This window comes from Petromyzon marinus, chromosome 29, assembly GCF_048934315.1.
Source record: "Petromyzon marinus isolate PM22_M1 ecotype Great Lakes invasive population chromosome 29, UKy_Petmar_22M1.pri1.0, whole genome shotgun sequence".
Classification (NCBI taxonomy): Eukaryota; Metazoa; Chordata; class Hyperoartia; order Petromyzontiformes; family Petromyzontidae; genus Petromyzon; species Petromyzon marinus.
In genome coordinates, this window is record NC_133695.1 from 7,144,744 (window position 1) to 7,162,500 (window position 17,757).

The following is a 17,757-nucleotide window of genomic DNA, read 5'->3' on the forward strand; positions in this document are numbered from 1 at the left end:
CTCTTCCCTCTCCATCTCCTCCCTCTCCCCACCCACTCCCATCCCCATGCTCTCTCCCCGCTCTCTCTTTCCCCCACTCTCTCTTTCCCCCACTCTCTCTTTCTCTAGGGGTCACGTGAAAGGGCACCTGCGCAGACAGAACAAAGGGCCACGGGGTCACGGCCGCATTCCTCTGCATTTAGGATCCGGGCCTGGCCACAGCTGGGCACGTGGACATCAACAAAGACACACAACAACAACAACAACAACCGTCATTCGCCACTATGTGGCTGTGACACAACCACGACGCTTGTGCCAGGCCATGTGCACCTTGAGGCCACGTGAAGTGTCGAACGCCCGCTGGCAGGAGGTCGCGGGGCAGACCCAGGTGCCACGGGTCGACTGACTGAGATGACTGAGATGACTGGCTGATGCACCACCTGTGCCCCATACTGTGCCAACCTGCTGTGCTTTAGCCACCCGGCGCTCCACTCATTGTTGTGAGCGTCGTTCCTCCGCCCTCCGTTGTTGTTGGAGGGCGACTGCCTCCAACTGCCCAGTAGCGTCCTTCACGAGCCTCATCCACAGAGGCCGATCTTGACAACGCTGGTACCAGTCATCGGCAAGTCCACTCAGCTCCACGTCCTTCTGTACCACATCACTCCATCTCTTCTCTAGCCCGTGCTGTGCCCGTTTAGCCCCTGGATCCGGCCGAACAAAACCTGTTTCGGCTTGCGGTGGCTGGGCATGCGGGCTACATGACCCAGCCAACGCAGCCTTGCCTGCCGGAGGAGCTCACCGATGGGACCTTGCCCAGATCTTTGAAAGATTTGTGAGCTCCTCATAAAATCAAGCCTGGTTAAACCCAGGATGGATCGTAGGCAGGCTAGCCTTAATGTTTCTAACAAAGACACACAGACACATACATACACACACATAAGATACAAACTCACAGACACGCGAAGACACACACACATAGACACACCGATACACGAACGTTTGTCTTTCCAAAGTACACGCAGACACACGCACACAGACACGTGGTTAGAAGTGGACGCGTCGCAGGGTAATGGCAGAGAGACGCTCTCCTGTCACGCCCCGCACCCAAGCGGCGTTCATTTACGAGGCCACACGCTGCTGATGAGTCTCGGAGCAGCAGGAAGCCGATGCAGTCATATTGCTGCCCGCTACACCTGCCCGCTGGAGGGCAGTGTGGTTCGGACGGCTGTGAGGCTGATGGGCCTCCTGGGACGTTCTCTAGGGGCCCAATAGCAATTCTCACAGGGATCAACGCCTCCTCTCCCCCCCACACACTGCCACACACTCGGCAGGACCCTCCTGGAAATGAGTTTTGAGACTCGGCTGAGGCTGTCCTGTCGTAACAACAGGGGCTGCCTTTATTGTTGTTGTTGATAATTTATTTCGATTATTAATTATCACCAACTCACCCAAGAGTTCTTAGCCCCTCCCGCACACCCACTCGGCCCCGGCACCAACTCGGGTAGGGAGGGGCTGGTTGAGGAGGGCGGGGGGAAGAGTTGGAGGGGAGGGGGTGTGGGAGGAGGTGGAGGGGGGAGGTGTGGAAGAAAGAGGAGGCGGGCGGCACCGCTTGGCTAATTATCGCGGGCAGACGCGATAATTAAGGAGATTCGCGTCTCGGCCACAGCGGTAGAACACGCGGGTTCCGGGGGGGGGGGGCGGCACACGCTCCCACCCCCACAACTATCACCCCTCCACTCCCTATTCGTCTCCCCCGTGTGACTCTCCCTAGTCCCCGTCTTTCCTCGTCTCCCATCTTACCTCCTCCCCACCCACTTCCTCCCCGTCCCTTCTCGCCTCTCGTCGTGTGTTACCTGTCTCTCCCCCTTGTCCCCCTCTTGTCTCCTTCCTCTCGTATCCCTCTCGTCTCCCTCTTGTCTCCCCTCGTCTTCCCCTGGTCTCCCCATTGTCTCCCTTCGTCTCCCTCTTGTCCCGCCCTGGTCTCCCTCTCGTCTCCCTCTCATCTCCCTCTCGTCTCCCTCCCATCTCCCTCTCGTCTCCACCTCGTCTCCCTCCCATCTCCCTCTCGTCTCCACCTCGTCTCTCTCCCATCTCTCTCGTCTCCCTCTCGTCTCCACCTCGTCTCCCTCCCATCTCCCTCTCGTCTCCCTCTCGTCTCCACCTCGTCTCCCTCTTGTCTCCCCCTGGCCTCCCCATTGTCTCCCTCTCGTCTCCCTCCCATCTCCCTCTCGTCTCCCTCTCGTCTCCCTCCCATCTCCCTCTCGTCTCCACCTCGTCTCCCTCCCATCTCCCTCTGGTCTCCCTCTCGTCTCCACCTCGTCTCCCTCTTGTCTCCCCCTGGTCTCTCCATTGTCTCCCTCTCGTCTCCCTCTTGTCTCCCTCTGGTCTCCCCATTGTCTCCCTCTGGTCTCCCTCCCATCTCCCTCTCGTCTCCCCTCGTCTCCACCTCGTCTCCCTCTTGTCTCCCCCTGGTCTCCCCATTGTCTCCCTCTCGTCTCCCTCTTGTCTCCCCCTGGTCTCCCCATTGTCTCCCTCTGGTCTCCCTCTTGTCTCCCTCTCGTCTCCCTCTCGTCTCCCTCTTGTCTCCCTCTTGTCTCCCTCTCGTCTCCCTCTTGTCTCCCTCTTGTCTCCCTCTGGTCTCCCCCTGGTCTCCCTCTTGTCTCCCTCTGGTCTCCCTCTTGTCTCCCTCTCGTCTCCCTCTTGTCTCCCTCTGGTCTCCCCCTGGTCTCCCTCTTGTCTCCCTCTGGTCTCCCTCTTGTCTCCCTCTCGTCTCCCTCTTGTCTCCCTCTGGTCTCCCTCTTGTCTCCCTCTTGTCTCCCTCTTGTCTCCCCCTGGTCTCCGCATGCACCTGTGACCGTGTGTTCATCGTTTGCGTATAGTTCGTGTTTTATATTTGACAGTTCTGTGTTAGTTATAATCATTTTGCATGTATGTTGGACGTATGATGTTTATGGTATATGTTTGTTGTATGTGTTTTGCACGTATGATGTACGCTGTATGTATGATCTATGGTTTCATGATGCATGCTGTATGTATGATGGATGTACTGTATGTGGTATGCATGATGTATGTTATATGCATTATGTATGTACTGTATGTTGTATGCATATTGTACGTTGTGTGTATGATGTATGTAGTATGTACTGTATATTCTACGTATAATGTAGGTTGTATGTATGATCTATGTTGTATGGATGATCTTGTGTTGTATGTATTATCTATGTTGTATTATGATCTTATGTTGTATGTATGATCTATGCTGTATGTATGATCTATGTTGTATGTGTGATCTATGTTGTATGTATGATCTATGTTGTATGTATGCTCTTGTGTTGTATGTATGATCTATGTTGTATGTGTGATCTATGTTTTATGTATGATCTATGTTGTATGGATGATCTTGTGTTGTATGTATGATCTTGTGTTGTATGTATGATCTGTGTTGTATGTATGATCTATGTTGTATGTGTGATCTATGTTGTATGTATGATCTTGTGTTGTATGTATGATCTATGTTGTATGTGTGATCTATGTTTTATGTATGATCTATGTTGTATGGATGATCTTGTGTTGTATGTATGATCTTGTGTTGTATGTATGATCTGTGTTGTATGTATGATCTATGTTGTATGTGTGATCTATGTTGTATGTATGATCTTGTGTTGTATGTATGATCTATGTTGTATGTGTGATCTATGTTTTATGTATGATCTATGTTGTATGGATGATCTTGTGGTGTATGTATGATCTTGTGTTGTATGTATGATCTATGTTGTATGTATGATCTGTGTTGTATGCACGCTCATAGTAACGCGGCTCAAGCAGCAGCGGAGCCCCTAACCTGAGCCCCCTTCCTGCTCCCCTCGCCGACAAGGGGCCCCCGGGGTCAGAGGCCCCTGCGAGGGGGTGGGCAGAGGGGGGGGGGCGAGGGGGTGACCAGCAGGCAGACGGGGGCCGGGGTCAGACGGGATGTGACTCCCACCCCTCCCCCCACCCCTCCCCCCACCCCTCCCTCCACCCCTAACACCAAACCTACCCACCCCACCCCACCCCTCCCCTCACCCACCCGCCCCTCCCCTCTTGACCACTCATACTCCTGCAACCACCCCTAGACCCACTCCCATCCCTGCACACACTCAACCACCCACCGCCTAACTCTATCACCCTTCCACCTACCCCCCCCACCCCCAACGGACGGTAGTGCCCCCCCCACCCCCAACGGATCCTGCCCACGGTAGACACTGCGACCATCTCACACCCCCGGGTAGTACCGATCAGGTCCCTCCCCTCCCTCTGGCCCCACTCCACTCTCTTGCCATCCACGTGGGGCTCCGCGTATGCATCTGGGGAGCGGTGGCGCAGCGGTTAGCGCATTGCGCTACCTGCCCGGCGAGCCGAGTTCGATCCCGGCTCACGACCAACAACAACAACAGTGAGAGTGAATATCTGAACCGGTCCTTGCCTCCCACCCACCACCCCCCTAGGTGGACTCAGCCTAAAAAAAATGTACAGTACCTTGTGCGGTATGTGTCAACGTTACTAGTGTGGGGACAAAGGCGGCCGGGCGTGGTATCAGACCACACCAATCAACCCCCCCCTCTCCTGTGCCGTGTGGGCTGTTCATAGGCGATGCTCGCTAGCAGCACTTGCCCCGACAGTCTTGTGAAGGCTATACGGGGCATCTTTATCTTTGCGAGCGTGGTGGTGGTGAAGGGGCAGGATGAGAGGCCGCGTTCTCGCTCTTGTTCCGGAGTTCGTTCCCCGTGCCCTCTTCACAAATTCCCCCGGGGGGGCGCTTTTTGTTTTACTTTTGCCTCGACCGCCCCTCCTCCTCCCCCCCCCTCTTTGCGCTGAGAAGTTCGATGTGGATTTCATATCAACCCAAGATTCGGGTCCTTCTACAGTACAGTATTGTGAAGCCCAAACACGGAAATAATTAAATAACAGGCGTGCCAACCCCCCCTCCTCCTCCTCCCACCGCCCACCACCTCCTCCTCCTCTCCCCCACACACCTCTCAGGCGCAGCACCACGAACCCGCGTGCCCAAGGACGGTGTTCGGTTTCTGTCGGCTGGGGGCGGTGGGGGCACGGGGTTGGGGTGAGAGAGGGGGGGATGGGGGAGCGAGACGAGGGAGGGATACGGAGGGGGGCGGCGAGGGGGGGTGCTGAGGAGAGATCTTAGAGAAGAAAGAAACGGAATCATAATATTTATTTATACCAGTGGAATCCGATGAGCTGTAAAGCTCATTTTCACGGATGAATGGTGGGGGTAGGGGAGTGCTATGGGAGAAGGGAGAGTAAGAGAGTAATTGAAAAAGATGTGAGAGGAGAGAGATGGGAGCTGGAAGATGAGAGAGAAGAAGGATGGGAGACAGAGGAGAGAGAGAGAGAGACGTGAGAGTGTTTAGAGACGCATACAATGGGTGGTAGAGAGATGAGAGCGCGGAGATGATGACGGTGTCGCCTCTGTGTCGTGGCGCATGCGTGAACACGTATCGCGTAATATTCACCTCAAGAGCCACAGGTGAGACCTCACCTGTGAGATGAGACCTCACACCTGTGAGTGAGACTTCACCTTTAAATGAGACCTCACGCCTGTGAGTGAGACCTCACGCCTGTGAGTGAGGTCTCGCCTGTGATTGAGACCTCACCTGTGAGTGAAGCCTCACACCTGCGATGAGACCTCACACCTGTGAGTGAGGTCTCACACTCGTTAAATGAGACCTCACCTGTGAGTGATGTCTCGCTTGTGATTGAGACCTCACCTGTGAGTGAGGTCTCACCTGTGATTGAGACCTCACCTGTGAGTGAGGTCTCGCCTGTGATTGAGACCTCACCTGTGAGTGAGGTCTCACCTGTGATTGAGACCTCACCTGTGAGTGAGGTCTCGCCTGTGATTGAGACCTCACCGGTGAGCGAGACCTCATCTGTGAGACCTCACCTGTGAGACCTCACCTGTGAGTCAGGCCTCACCACAGGTGAATTTGCAGAGCTGGACCTTTGCATTTCACAATGACCGTAAATAAATAAATTACCCAGCAGCGGACAAGAGCCCGCATATCCCATCCCTATAAAACAACATCAAACACTCGTAAAAAACAACAACCACATCAACATTAATAACATCAACAAACAACCACATCACCATCAACAAACACAAAACATCAACAAAATACCACATCAACAATATTAATAACATCAACAACAATGGAGTCATTCCACAGTCCCATTGGCACGTTTCTTGGCCACAAGCGGCGTCGCTAGAATTTGCAAGAGTTTATAAACTTTGCCACCAATTAAACCGGCATTGGAACTCATTAATTACAGCAGTGCTTTGTGTGGTTCAATGATCGTGGAGAGAGTGAGAGAGGGGGGGGGCGAATGCCCGGAGAGAGAGGAGTAGAGAGAGACGCACGCATTTCAATTGAGGGCAGTGAAGAGGAGAGAGAGGTGGAAGTGGTGGGTCGGAGTTTCTTACTCGTCACAGACAAACAACGGTCACGGGTATACATATACACGCAGAGATACATGGCACGCACATGTATAGGTATATCATATACAGGTATAAAATGTTGGTACTGTATACTATATCGCCTTAGCAGGCTGTTTGGGGCGGGTGCGGTTAGCGAGCACCTATGAAGGCCGGAACGGTACACGAGGGGGTGGGTGACCAGCACCACGCCCGACCGCCTTTGTCTCCCCAGTAGCGATGTTTATTACACACAGCACCAGGTACTCATTTTAGGCTGAGTCGACCTAGGGGAGGCCCAGGACCGGTGCAGATAATCGTCACCGGTGTTGGCCGTGAGCGGGAATCGAACCCAGGTCGCCGGGTTCATAGCGCAGCGCGCTAACCACTACACTACCGCTCCCCACACAAAGACACTCACACACACAACATGTGCGTCCCCACCCCGCCACTGCCCCCCCCCTCCCCCGCGGCTCTCGGGGTCAAAGCTCAAATGCGGCTGCCACGGGGGAGACTTTATCTGACCAACACCCCCTCCCCCCTCCCTCCGTCGCGAGAGCTGCCACATTTCTTTGTCTTTTCTCTTTGCTTTGTTTTGGGGGTGGCGGTTTGGGTAGGGGGGGGGTCGAGAGACGGAGGGGGGAGGGGAGGGGGTGCCGTTGTGTAATTGGTTGCACCTGTCATTGTGCGCACAGACACAAACATAGACACACACAGACACACACACAGACACACACAGACACAAATACACATACACAGACACACACAAAGACAACAACAACCGCCATTCGCCACTAAGTGGCGTTGACGTCACCACGACGCTTGTGCGAGGCCATGTGCACCTTGAGGCCACGTGAAGTGTCGAACGCCCGCTGGTAGGAGGTCACGGGGCAGACCCAGGTGCCACGGGTCGACTGACTGAGATGACTGGCTGATGCACCACCTGTGCCCTCTACTGTGCCAACCTGCTGTGCTTTAGCCACCCGGCGCTCCGCTCGTTGTTGTGAGCGTCGCTCCTCCACCGTCCGTTGTTGTTGGAGGGCGACTGCCTCCAACTGCCGAGTAGCGGCGTCCCTCACGAGCCACCTCCACGGAGGCCGATCTTAACACCGCTAGTACCAGTCCACTCAGCTCCACGTCCTCCTGTACCACATCATTCCATCTCCTCTCTAGCCCGTGCCGCGCCCGTTTTGCCCCCTCGATCCGGCCGAACAAAAGCTGTTTCGGCATGCGGTGGCTGGGCATGCGGGCTACATGACCCAGCCAACGCAGCCTTGCCTGCCGGAGGAGCTCACCGATGGGACCTTGCCCAGATCTTTCAAGGATTTGTGAGCTTCTCACATAATCCAGCCTGGTTTAACCCAGGATGGATCGTAGGCAGGCTAGCCTAAATGTTTCTAACCGGCGAAGATGTTCCATTAGGGGGGTCCACGTTTCGCAAGCGTAGAGAAGGGAGGGAATGAGCGTGGCCGAGAAGACCTGAAGCTTAATGCGGAGCGACAGACCAGGAAGCTTCCACACAGCGTTAAGCAACCGATGAAAAGATATTGCCACTCGACTGATTCGGTTTGAGACCTCTGCTGTTAAACTGGAGCCGGTCATAAGCACACTGCCCAGGTATGGGAAACTCTCCAGTCTCTCCACAACTGCCCCATCACCGATTGGGAGTTGTGGGGGTGGAGTGTCCGATGGTACAAAATATCCAGGCAGGTGCTTAGTTTTGGTGGGGCTAATGGTAAGGCCCCATCTCTTAGTGGCACGCTCCAGTCTCAGCAGCAGCGTCTCCAACTCCTCCTCTGAATGAGCAGCTATTACCAAATCATCGGCATACATAACGTGGTTGAGCAATAGGGAGCCATCCCTTGACCGCACCCGGGCATCGATCAGCCTCCCATTATATCTGTACCAAATGGAGATTCCCCCGGTACAACTATTGAAAGCTTCACGAACTACGTGGTCAAAATAGATGTTAAATAATGTGGGAGCCAGAGGACATCCCTGTCGCACCCCAAGGTGTACAGCGAATGGCTCTGACTCCAGGCCACGTAGTTTTACCCGGGCCCACTCACCATCATGAAGGTCCTTAATGATCGTGAGCAGGGGGTCAGGGACTCCAAAAGCACGAAGAACAACCCAGAGCCCAGGCCTAGACCAGGTCAATCAAGCAGAGATGTAGGTCTTGTTGGAATTCCCTACACCTCTGCTGCAGCAGACGGACAGAAAATATGGCATCTGTGCAGGACCGCCCTTTCCTGAAACCGCATTGGGGCTCCGCAAGCCTTCCTCAGCGTGCCTGGCAACGCGATGTTGAATCATTCTTGCCAGGACCTTTCCCGGCATACTGAGGAGTGAGATGCCCCTGTAGTTGTTACAGTTTGTGCGGTCCCCCTTCTTAAAGAGGGGGACCACCAGGGCATCCTTCCAATCCTGCGGAACCCGTCCAGTGGTCCAGACTGTTGTTATGATGTCATATAGGGCAGTCTGTGCACAAACTCCACCCTCCCTAAGCATTTCGCTTGGGAGATCATCTCTGCCCGCTGCCTTTCCTGGTCTCAGACTCCGGATCGCCTTCAGTACTTCCTCAACAGATGGCACTTCAGCCAGCCACTCACAGGGGGTGACTTCTTCCAATATTTGAGGCACCGCATCTTCAGCAGGGTCATCCCCACTTTGTGCCACGATGTTTTCTTGGCTGAGGAGTTTCCCCTCCCCCAGGACCTCACAGAAATGCTCAGAAAATCTGCAAACCTTTTCCTGGGGGTCGGAGATTGGAACACCGTTTTTTCCCCTAACGATGGTAATAGGTGTGGTGCTGCAGGTTACTTTTTTGATGCAGTTAAATAGAGATTTGTGATCGCGGGCCACTGAGGCAGACTTCATCTCCTCAGCAACCCGCGACCACCACCCATCCTTGCAGCGCCTCACGGCTCTCCGAACCTCCGAGCGAAGGCTGCGGTAAGCCTCCTCATTTTCTGAGGTGGGATTCTGTATCCGATGACAGTGGGCCTGTCGCTTTTTCTCAACCATCCTGAACACCTCCTCTGTCAGCCAGGGTCTCTGGGGAGGTCTGGACCGCGTACCCAAAGCAGCCATGGCAGCTGCATGGGTTACAGTCCTAAACCTCGCCCATTTACCCTCGACATCAGGAGAAGTGGGGGACGATGCGAACCCCAGCCGCAAGCGATGATGAAATTCTCGCTTGCAACTTTCATCAGATAACTGAGACCAGGCCACTTTAGGTTTGAATGGGGTCCTGGGTGTACACCCACCACCGGAGTGGAAGAATGGCAGGCGCATCTTACAGATGACTAGTCGATGGTCAAAGGGCAGATCAGCTCCACGGTAGCTCCTGGTGTCAAGGACATGGGCTCACATCCGCTGGTCCGTCACTATGTAGTTCAGCAGATGTTCTTGCTTGGACCCGGCATGCATCCATGATGTTGTGTGGATGCGCCGATGCCGGAACAGCGTGTTGGTAATTACAAGCCCAAGGACTGCACAAAAATCTAGCAGCCTCCTACCGTTATTATTGAGCTGATCTGGCCCATGCCCTCCAATCACTCCAGACCAGGTGCCAGCATCATGACCAACTCGGGCATTGAAGTCACCCAACAAGATGACTCTATCCCGAGGGGCCACTTTAGCCAGCACCTGTGACAGGAGGTAATAGAAAGCATCTGACTCATCGGCTTTGCCTGCATCCTTCCACGGATGTTCGTCTTCGGTGGGGCATAAGTAACCACGACCATAACTCCTCGCTTCCGGTTGATGGGAAAGCGAGCCCAAAGTAGCCTGAGGCTTACCGCTTACATCTTCCCACACCTCACCGCCACGCTCCCACGCCCCCTGCATTCTTTTGTTCAAAAGAAAAGTCACACCCTGTTATTTGGCAGTCTGCTGCCCCGAGTAGAGGACTGTCCACCCCTCATGGTGGCAGGAGCCAGAACCGGTTCACCTAGACACACACATACAGATACATGCACTGACACACATAGACAAAGATCCCCCGTATAACCTTAACAGACTGTATGGGCAAGTGCTGTTAGCCACACACAAAAACAAAGACATACATACATGAATTACTTCCGCGTGTAAACATTCATTAATAGGCCGATACCAACTGAATATATAGAGGATCGCAGAACTTGGCCAAGTGTTGGGAGCGTCGGCTCCTCATCACCGCGTAGCTGCTGCTGCCTTCCCTCTCCTCGTCTGTGGTTCTTCCGCCTGGCATATCTGAGTCGTCCACCCCCCTCCCTCTCCCTCTGCGATTCCTGTGTCCGGCGGCGCGGTGTTGCGAATTGAGATAATTCTCGTCATCATCATCTTCATCATCGTCGGTATAACGTTGAGGTGACGAAGGCCCCCCCCCTTCCGCCAGCACGAGTGGCCGCCGGGTGTGCTCCACCTCTACTGAACATCTGTCAAAAAAGAGCTTCATAGCTCATCGGATTCCTCCAGTGTCAATTAATATTCCGATTCCCAGGAGGTGTCACCCTGCAGCTCTGACGAACCCACGTGACCCTCGGACGGCCGACTTGACCGAGCCGTGGCGGAGACGGTCGAGAGCCACGCATTTGCATTAAAACAAACCATAAAACAGAGATAAAGATGCCCGTATAGTCCAGTATTTAACAGACTGCTGGGGCAAGTGCTGTTAGCGAGCACCTTTCAAAGCCGGAAAGGCAAGCAAGGGGGTGGGTGAGCCACCACGCCCGGCCGAGTTGACTTAGGCGATGCCCAGAATCGGTACAGACAATCGTCACTGGTGTTGAGAACCGTGAGTGGCGAATGGAACTCGGGTCTCCAGGTTCCTAGCATCGCATCGCGCTCACCACTGCAACTACCGCTCCCTGCTCAACTGACACACACACTCACGTGCACGCACACTCACACACTCACGTGCACGCACACTCACACACTCACGTGCACGCACACTCACACACTCACGTGCACGCACACTCGCACACTCACGTGCACGCACACTCACTCACTCACGTGCACGCACACTCACTGACTCACGTGCACGCACACTCACTCACTCACGTGCACGCACAATCACACACTCACGTGCACGCACACTCACACACTCACGTGCACGCACACTCGCTCACGTGCACGCACACTCACGTGCACGCACACTCACTCACGTGCACGCACACTCACACACTTACTCACGTGCGCGCACACACTCAATCACGTGCGCACACACTCACACACTCACTCACGTGCACGCACACACTCACGTACACGCACACTCATACACTCACTCACGTGCGCGCACACTCACACACTCACGTGTGCGCACACTCACACACTCACGTGTACGCACACTCACACACGCACTCACGTGCACGCACACTCACTCACGTGCACGCACATTCACACACTCACTCACGTGCACGCGCACTCACTCAAGTGCGCGCACACTCACACACTCACTCACGTGCGCGCACACTCACGTGCGCGCACACTCACACACATACTCACGTGCACGCACACTCACACACTCACACTCACGTGCACGCACACTCACACACTCACACTCACGTACACTCACACACTCACGTGCACGCACACTCACACTCACGTACACACTCACACTCACGTGCACGCACACTCACACACACACTCACACACTCACACACGTGCACACACACTCAAACACTCACACTCACGTGCACGCACACTCACACAACAACAACCGCCATTCGCCACTAAGTGGCGGTGACGTCACCACGACGCTTGTGCCAGGCTATGTGCAGCTTGAGGCCACGTGAAGTGTTGAACGCCCGCGGACAAGAGGTCACAGGGCAGACCCAGGTGCCACGGGTCGACTGACTGAGATGACTGAGATGACTGGCTGATGCACCACCTGTGCCCCCTACTGTGCCAACCTGCTGTACTTTAGCCACCCGGCGCTCCGCTCGTGGTTGTGAGCGTCGCTCCTCCGCCCTCCGTTGTTGTTGGAGAGCGACTGCCCCCAACTGCCCAATAGCGTCCTTCACGAGCCTCCTCCACAGAGGCCAATCTTGACACCGCTGGTACCAGTCATCGGCAAGTCCACTCAGCTCCACGTCCTCCTGTACCACATCACTCCATCTCTTCTCTAGCCCGTGCCGCGCCCGTTTAGCCCCTTCGATCCGGCCGAACAAAAGGTGTTTCGGCATGCGGTGGCTGGGCATGCGGGCTACATGACCCAGCCAACGCAGTCTTGCCTGCCGGAGGAGCTCACCGATGGGACCTTGCCCAGATCTTTCAAGAATTTTTGAGATCCTCACACAATCCAGCCTGGTGAAACCCAGGATGGATCGTAGGCAGGCCAGCCTAAATGTTTCCAACCGGCGAAGATGCTCCATTAGGGGGGTCCACGTTTCGCAAGCGTAGAGAAGGGAGGGAATGAGCGTGGCCGAGAAGACCTGAAGCTTAATGCGGAGCGACAGACCAGGAAGCTTCCACACAGCGTTAAGCAACCGATGAAAAGATATTGCCACTCGACTGATTCGGTTTGAGACCTCTGCTGTTAAACTGGAGCCGGTCATAAGCACACTGCCCAGGTATGGGAAACTCTCCACTCTCTCCACAACTGCCCCATCACCGATTGGGAGTTGTGGGGGTGGATTGTCCGATGGTACAAAATACCCAGGCAGGTGCTTAGTTTTGGTGGGGCTGATGGTAAGGTCCCATCTCTTAGTGGCACGCTCCAGTCTCAGCAGCAGCGTCTCCAACTCCTCCTCTGAATGAGCAGCTATTACCAAATCATCGGCATACATAACGTGGTTGAGCAATAGGGAGCCATCCCTTGACCGCACCCGGGCATCGATCAGCCTCCCATTATATCTGTACCAAATGGAGATTCCCCCGGTACATCTATTGAAGGATTCAAGAACTACGTGGTCAAAATAGATGTTAAATAATGTGGGAGCCAGAGAATATCCCTGTCGCACCCCAAGGTGTACAGGGAATGGCTCTGACTCCCGGCCACGTAGTTTTACCAGGGCCCGCTCACCATCATGAATGTCCTTAATGATCGTGAGCAGAGGGTCAGGGACTCCAAAAGCACGAAGAACAACCCAGAGCCCAGGCCTACTGATGGTATCATAGGCCTTGACCAGGTCAATAAAGCAGAGATGTAGGTCTTGTTGGAATTCCCTATACCTCTTCTGTCGCAGACGGACGGAAAATATGGCGTCTGTGCAGGACCGCCCTTTCCTGAAACCGCATTGGGGCTCCGCAAGCCTCTCCTCAGAGTGCCTGGCGAGGCGATTTTGAATAATCCTTGCCAGGACGTTTCCCGGCACACTGAGGAGTGAGTAGCCCCTGTAGTTGTTACAGTCTGTGCGGTCCCCCTTCTTAAAGAGGGGGACCACCAGGGCATCCTTCCAATCGTGCGGAACCCGTCCAGTGGTCCAGACTGTGGTTATGATGTCATAAAGGGCAGTCTGTGCACAAACGCCACCCTCCCTCAGCATTTCGCTTGGGAGATCATCTCTGCCCGCTGCCTTTCCTGGTCTCAGACTCCGGATCACCTTCAGTACTTCCTCAAGAGATGGCACTTCAGCCAGCCACTCACAGGGGGTGACTTCTTCCAATATTTGAGGCACCGCAGCCTCAGCAGGGTCATCCTCACTTTGTGTCATGATCTTTTCCTGGCTGAGGGATTTTCCCTCCCCCAGGACCTCACAGAAATGCTCAGCAAATCTGCAAACCTGTTCCTGGGGGTCGGAGATTGGATCACCGTTTTTTCCCCTAACGATGTTAATAGGTGTGGCGCTGCAGGTTACTTTTATGATGGAGTTAAATATAGATTTGTGATCGCGGGCCACTGAGGCAGACTCCATCTCCTCAGCAACCCGCGACCACCACCCATCCTTGCAGTGCCTCACGGCTCTCCGAACCTTCGAGCGAAGGCTGAGGTAAGCCTCCTCATTCTCTGACGTGGGATTCTGTAGCCGATGACAGTGGGCCTGTCGCTTTTTCTCAACCATCCTGAACACCTCCTCTTTCAGCCAGGGTCTCTGGGGAGGTCTGGACCGCGTACCCAAAGCAGCCATTGCAGCTGCATGAGTCACAGTCCTAAACCTCGCCCATTTATCCTCGACATCAGGAGGAGTGTGGGACGATGCCAATCTCAGCCGCAAGCGATGATGAAATTCTCGCTTGCAACTTTCATCAGATAACTGAGACCAGGCCACTTTAGGTTGGAATGGGGTCCTGGGTGTACACCCACCACCGGAGTGGAAGAATGGCAGGCGCATCTTACAGATGACTAGTCGATGGTCAGAGGGCAGATCAGCTGCACGGTAGGTCCTGGTGTCAAGGACATGGGCTCGCATCCGCTGGTCCGTCACTATGTAGTCCAGCAGATGTTCTTGCTTGGACCCGGCATGCATCCATGATGTTGTGTGGATGCGCCGATGCCGGAACAGCGTGTTGGTAATTACAAGCCCATGGGCTGCAGAAAAATCTAGCAGCCTCCTACCGTTGTTATTGAGCTGATCTGGCCCATGCCCTCCAATCACTCCAGACCAGGTGCCAGCATCATGACCAACTCGGGCATTGAAGTCACCCAACAAGATGACTCTATCCCGAGGGGCCACTTTAGCCAACACCTGTGACAGGAGGTCATAGAAGGCATCTGACTCATCGGCTTTGCCTGCATCCCTCCACGGATGTTCGTCTTCAGTGGGGGCATAAGTAACCACGACCACCACTCCTGGCCTCCGGTTGATGGGAAGGCGAGCCCAAAGTATCCTGGGGCTTACAGCTTCCCTCACCTCACCGCCACGCTCCCACGCCCCCTTCATTCTTTTGTTCAAAAGAAGAGCCACACCCTGTTGTTCGTCAGTCTGCTGCCCCGAGTAGAGGACTGTCCACCCCTCATGGTGGCAGGAGCCAGAACCGGTCCACCGGACCTCCTGAATACCACAGAGATCCAGGCGGTACCAGTCAAGCTCCCGACAGAGGAGTGGCAGCCTCTCCTCCGCAGTGAGCGTTCGAACATTCCACGTGGCCATCCGTAGTGGCTTTTTGTTGTTTCTGTCCGCGTGCACTCATGTGCACGCGCACTCACTCACGTGCACGCACACTCACACACTCACGTGCACGCACACTCACACACTCACTGACGTGCACGCACACTCACACACTCAGTGCACGCACACTCACACACTCACGTGCGCGCACACTCACACACACACACTTACGTGCACGCACACTCACACACTCACGTGCGCGCACACTCACACTCACACACTCACGTGCACGCACACTCACACACTCACGTGCGCGCACACTCACACTCACACACTCACGTGCACGCACACTTACTCACTCACGTGCACGCACACTCACACACTTACTCACTCACGTGCACGCACACTCACAAACTCACGTGCACGCACACTCACACACTCACGTGCACGCACACTCACACACTCACTCACTCACGTGCACGCACACTCACACACTCACGTGCACGCACATTCACACACTCACACACGTGCACGCTTCCCTTGCACATTCACGACAGAGACAGTCGCACACGCGCCTCTAATCCCCGGCACAGACATAACAGGCACGTCGGGGTCGCGCGATCCACGGGCTTCCGTGCAGCTCGCAAAGCCACGTGGCTCAGTGCGTCCGTCTCTTACCCACAGGCCCACCACACCACCCGTGCTCACCAGCGTGGCGAGGTAGATATGGGAGCAATACTCAAATTGTAAATATTGTGGGGTTTACTCTCCAACGCACCGGTGTGCTGAAGTAGTAACTAATCGGTACGTTTTGTTTACGTGACAAACCTTATAACTTATTGGCTGTGTCGGGTGGTGGTGGGTGGACGACACATTTATATGCACGCGATATAACCCCCCCCAAAAAACCCCGTTATTATTAACAATAACCACTCAAGTCCCACGTAGACGCGCGGATGAAAGGTGACACCTCGATCCAACAGTGGATTGAGCCTGCAGCCACACACGCCGTCGGCTGTTGTTGCTTGCTTGCTGTCGTTGCTCTTGGAAGTTGAAGCACGTGGTCTGGGCCCTGTGTGACGTCGGAGCAGAGGCTCTTCGTGCGTGTTTGCAATCAGCGAGCTATTGACGCACAGAAAACGCTTTAATTGCCATAATCACAAATCCTGGCGGATAATTGCTGTAATTACGCGCGCCCATTACTAGATGGAGAGAGAGGGTGGGGTGTGTTGGGGGGGTCCGGGGGGGGGGTGGTGTAATAATGGCGACTCGCTGCCCCCCTACCCCGGCCCGTCTTGTTCCCTTCCATAAATACACGCGCATAAAATAATATAGCCCTACGTGAAGATGACAAAGATACCCCGCATAGCCTTAACAGACTGTTGGGGCAAGTGCTGTTAGCAAGTAAGCACCTATGAAGGCCGGAACGGCACACGAGGGGGTGGGTGGCCAATACCACGCCCGGCTGAATTTGTCTCCCGAGTGGCGATGTTTACACACCGCAGCAGGTACTCATTTGAGGCTGAGTAGACCTAAACACACATACATACACGCATACATAAAACACTCATCATGTACGAACACATACACAATACATAACACAACATGTATTTGATCGTTGTGCGTTTAACGAGGACCCATATCTAACAGAGAGGGCCCTTGCCTATGAACTTCTGGGCAGTTCACCAGCAGCATGATGGGACACTGAGTAGCGAAACCGCTGCAGAGTTTTGCTTGTGTTGAGCCAATGTTGCTGAAATTATGCACTCCCAGAAGGAAGGCTGATAGGATGTGTTAAAAGGGACACTGCACTTGTGTGTGGAAGAACAGATACGGGAAGGAGGAAAATTTGCCGGCTTATTTGTTGGGTTAGAGTACAGAGAGAATACTCACTCACGTCACGTGTACGGGACGCTGCCTGAGAAAGGCAGCGAAACATTCACGGAGCCCGATTCCTGGATGTGAACAGAAGAGGAATTCGGTTGAGAGAGAGAAGAAAAAAATCCGGAACTTCACGGTCAAAAATAAATAATTTTGTGTCTGGGGGTGGTGTTGGGGGTGAGGGAATCGGGGGTACGTGGGGGTAGGGGAGGTAGGGAACCAGCACTTTCCCACCCACCCACCTTTTGTCTCCCACTCTCCCCCCGTCAACCCAACCCCCCGCCCTCCGCCGCACCCACCCCTTCGGGGTCACATAGGTCAGACCTACAGCCAGACAGAGCCGTGTAACCCAAACACAACAATGACTCTGGAATGGGAGTTGAGCTCTCAGCAAGAATGGGGTTGGGAAAATATTTTTTTAAAGCTGTTTTGAGTGCGGGGTGACGCTCAGCG

The 17,757-nt window shown here is 54.5% G+C and overlaps 1 protein-coding gene across 1 annotated transcript; it reads right to left on the minus strand.

The window, feature by feature from the left end:
• Nucleotides 1-1,746: 1,746 nt before the first annotated feature.
• LOC142929317 (uncharacterized) lies at nucleotides 1,747-3,841 on the minus strand. Its single transcript, XM_076070424.1, has one exon. It carries the CDS (start codon nucleotides 2,821-2,823, stop codon nucleotides 1,747-1,749), a length of 1,077 nt encoding a protein of 358 aa, XP_075926539.1. The 5' UTR covers nucleotides 2,824-3,841.
• Between the last annotated feature and the right edge of the window lie 13,916 nt (nucleotides 3,842-17,757).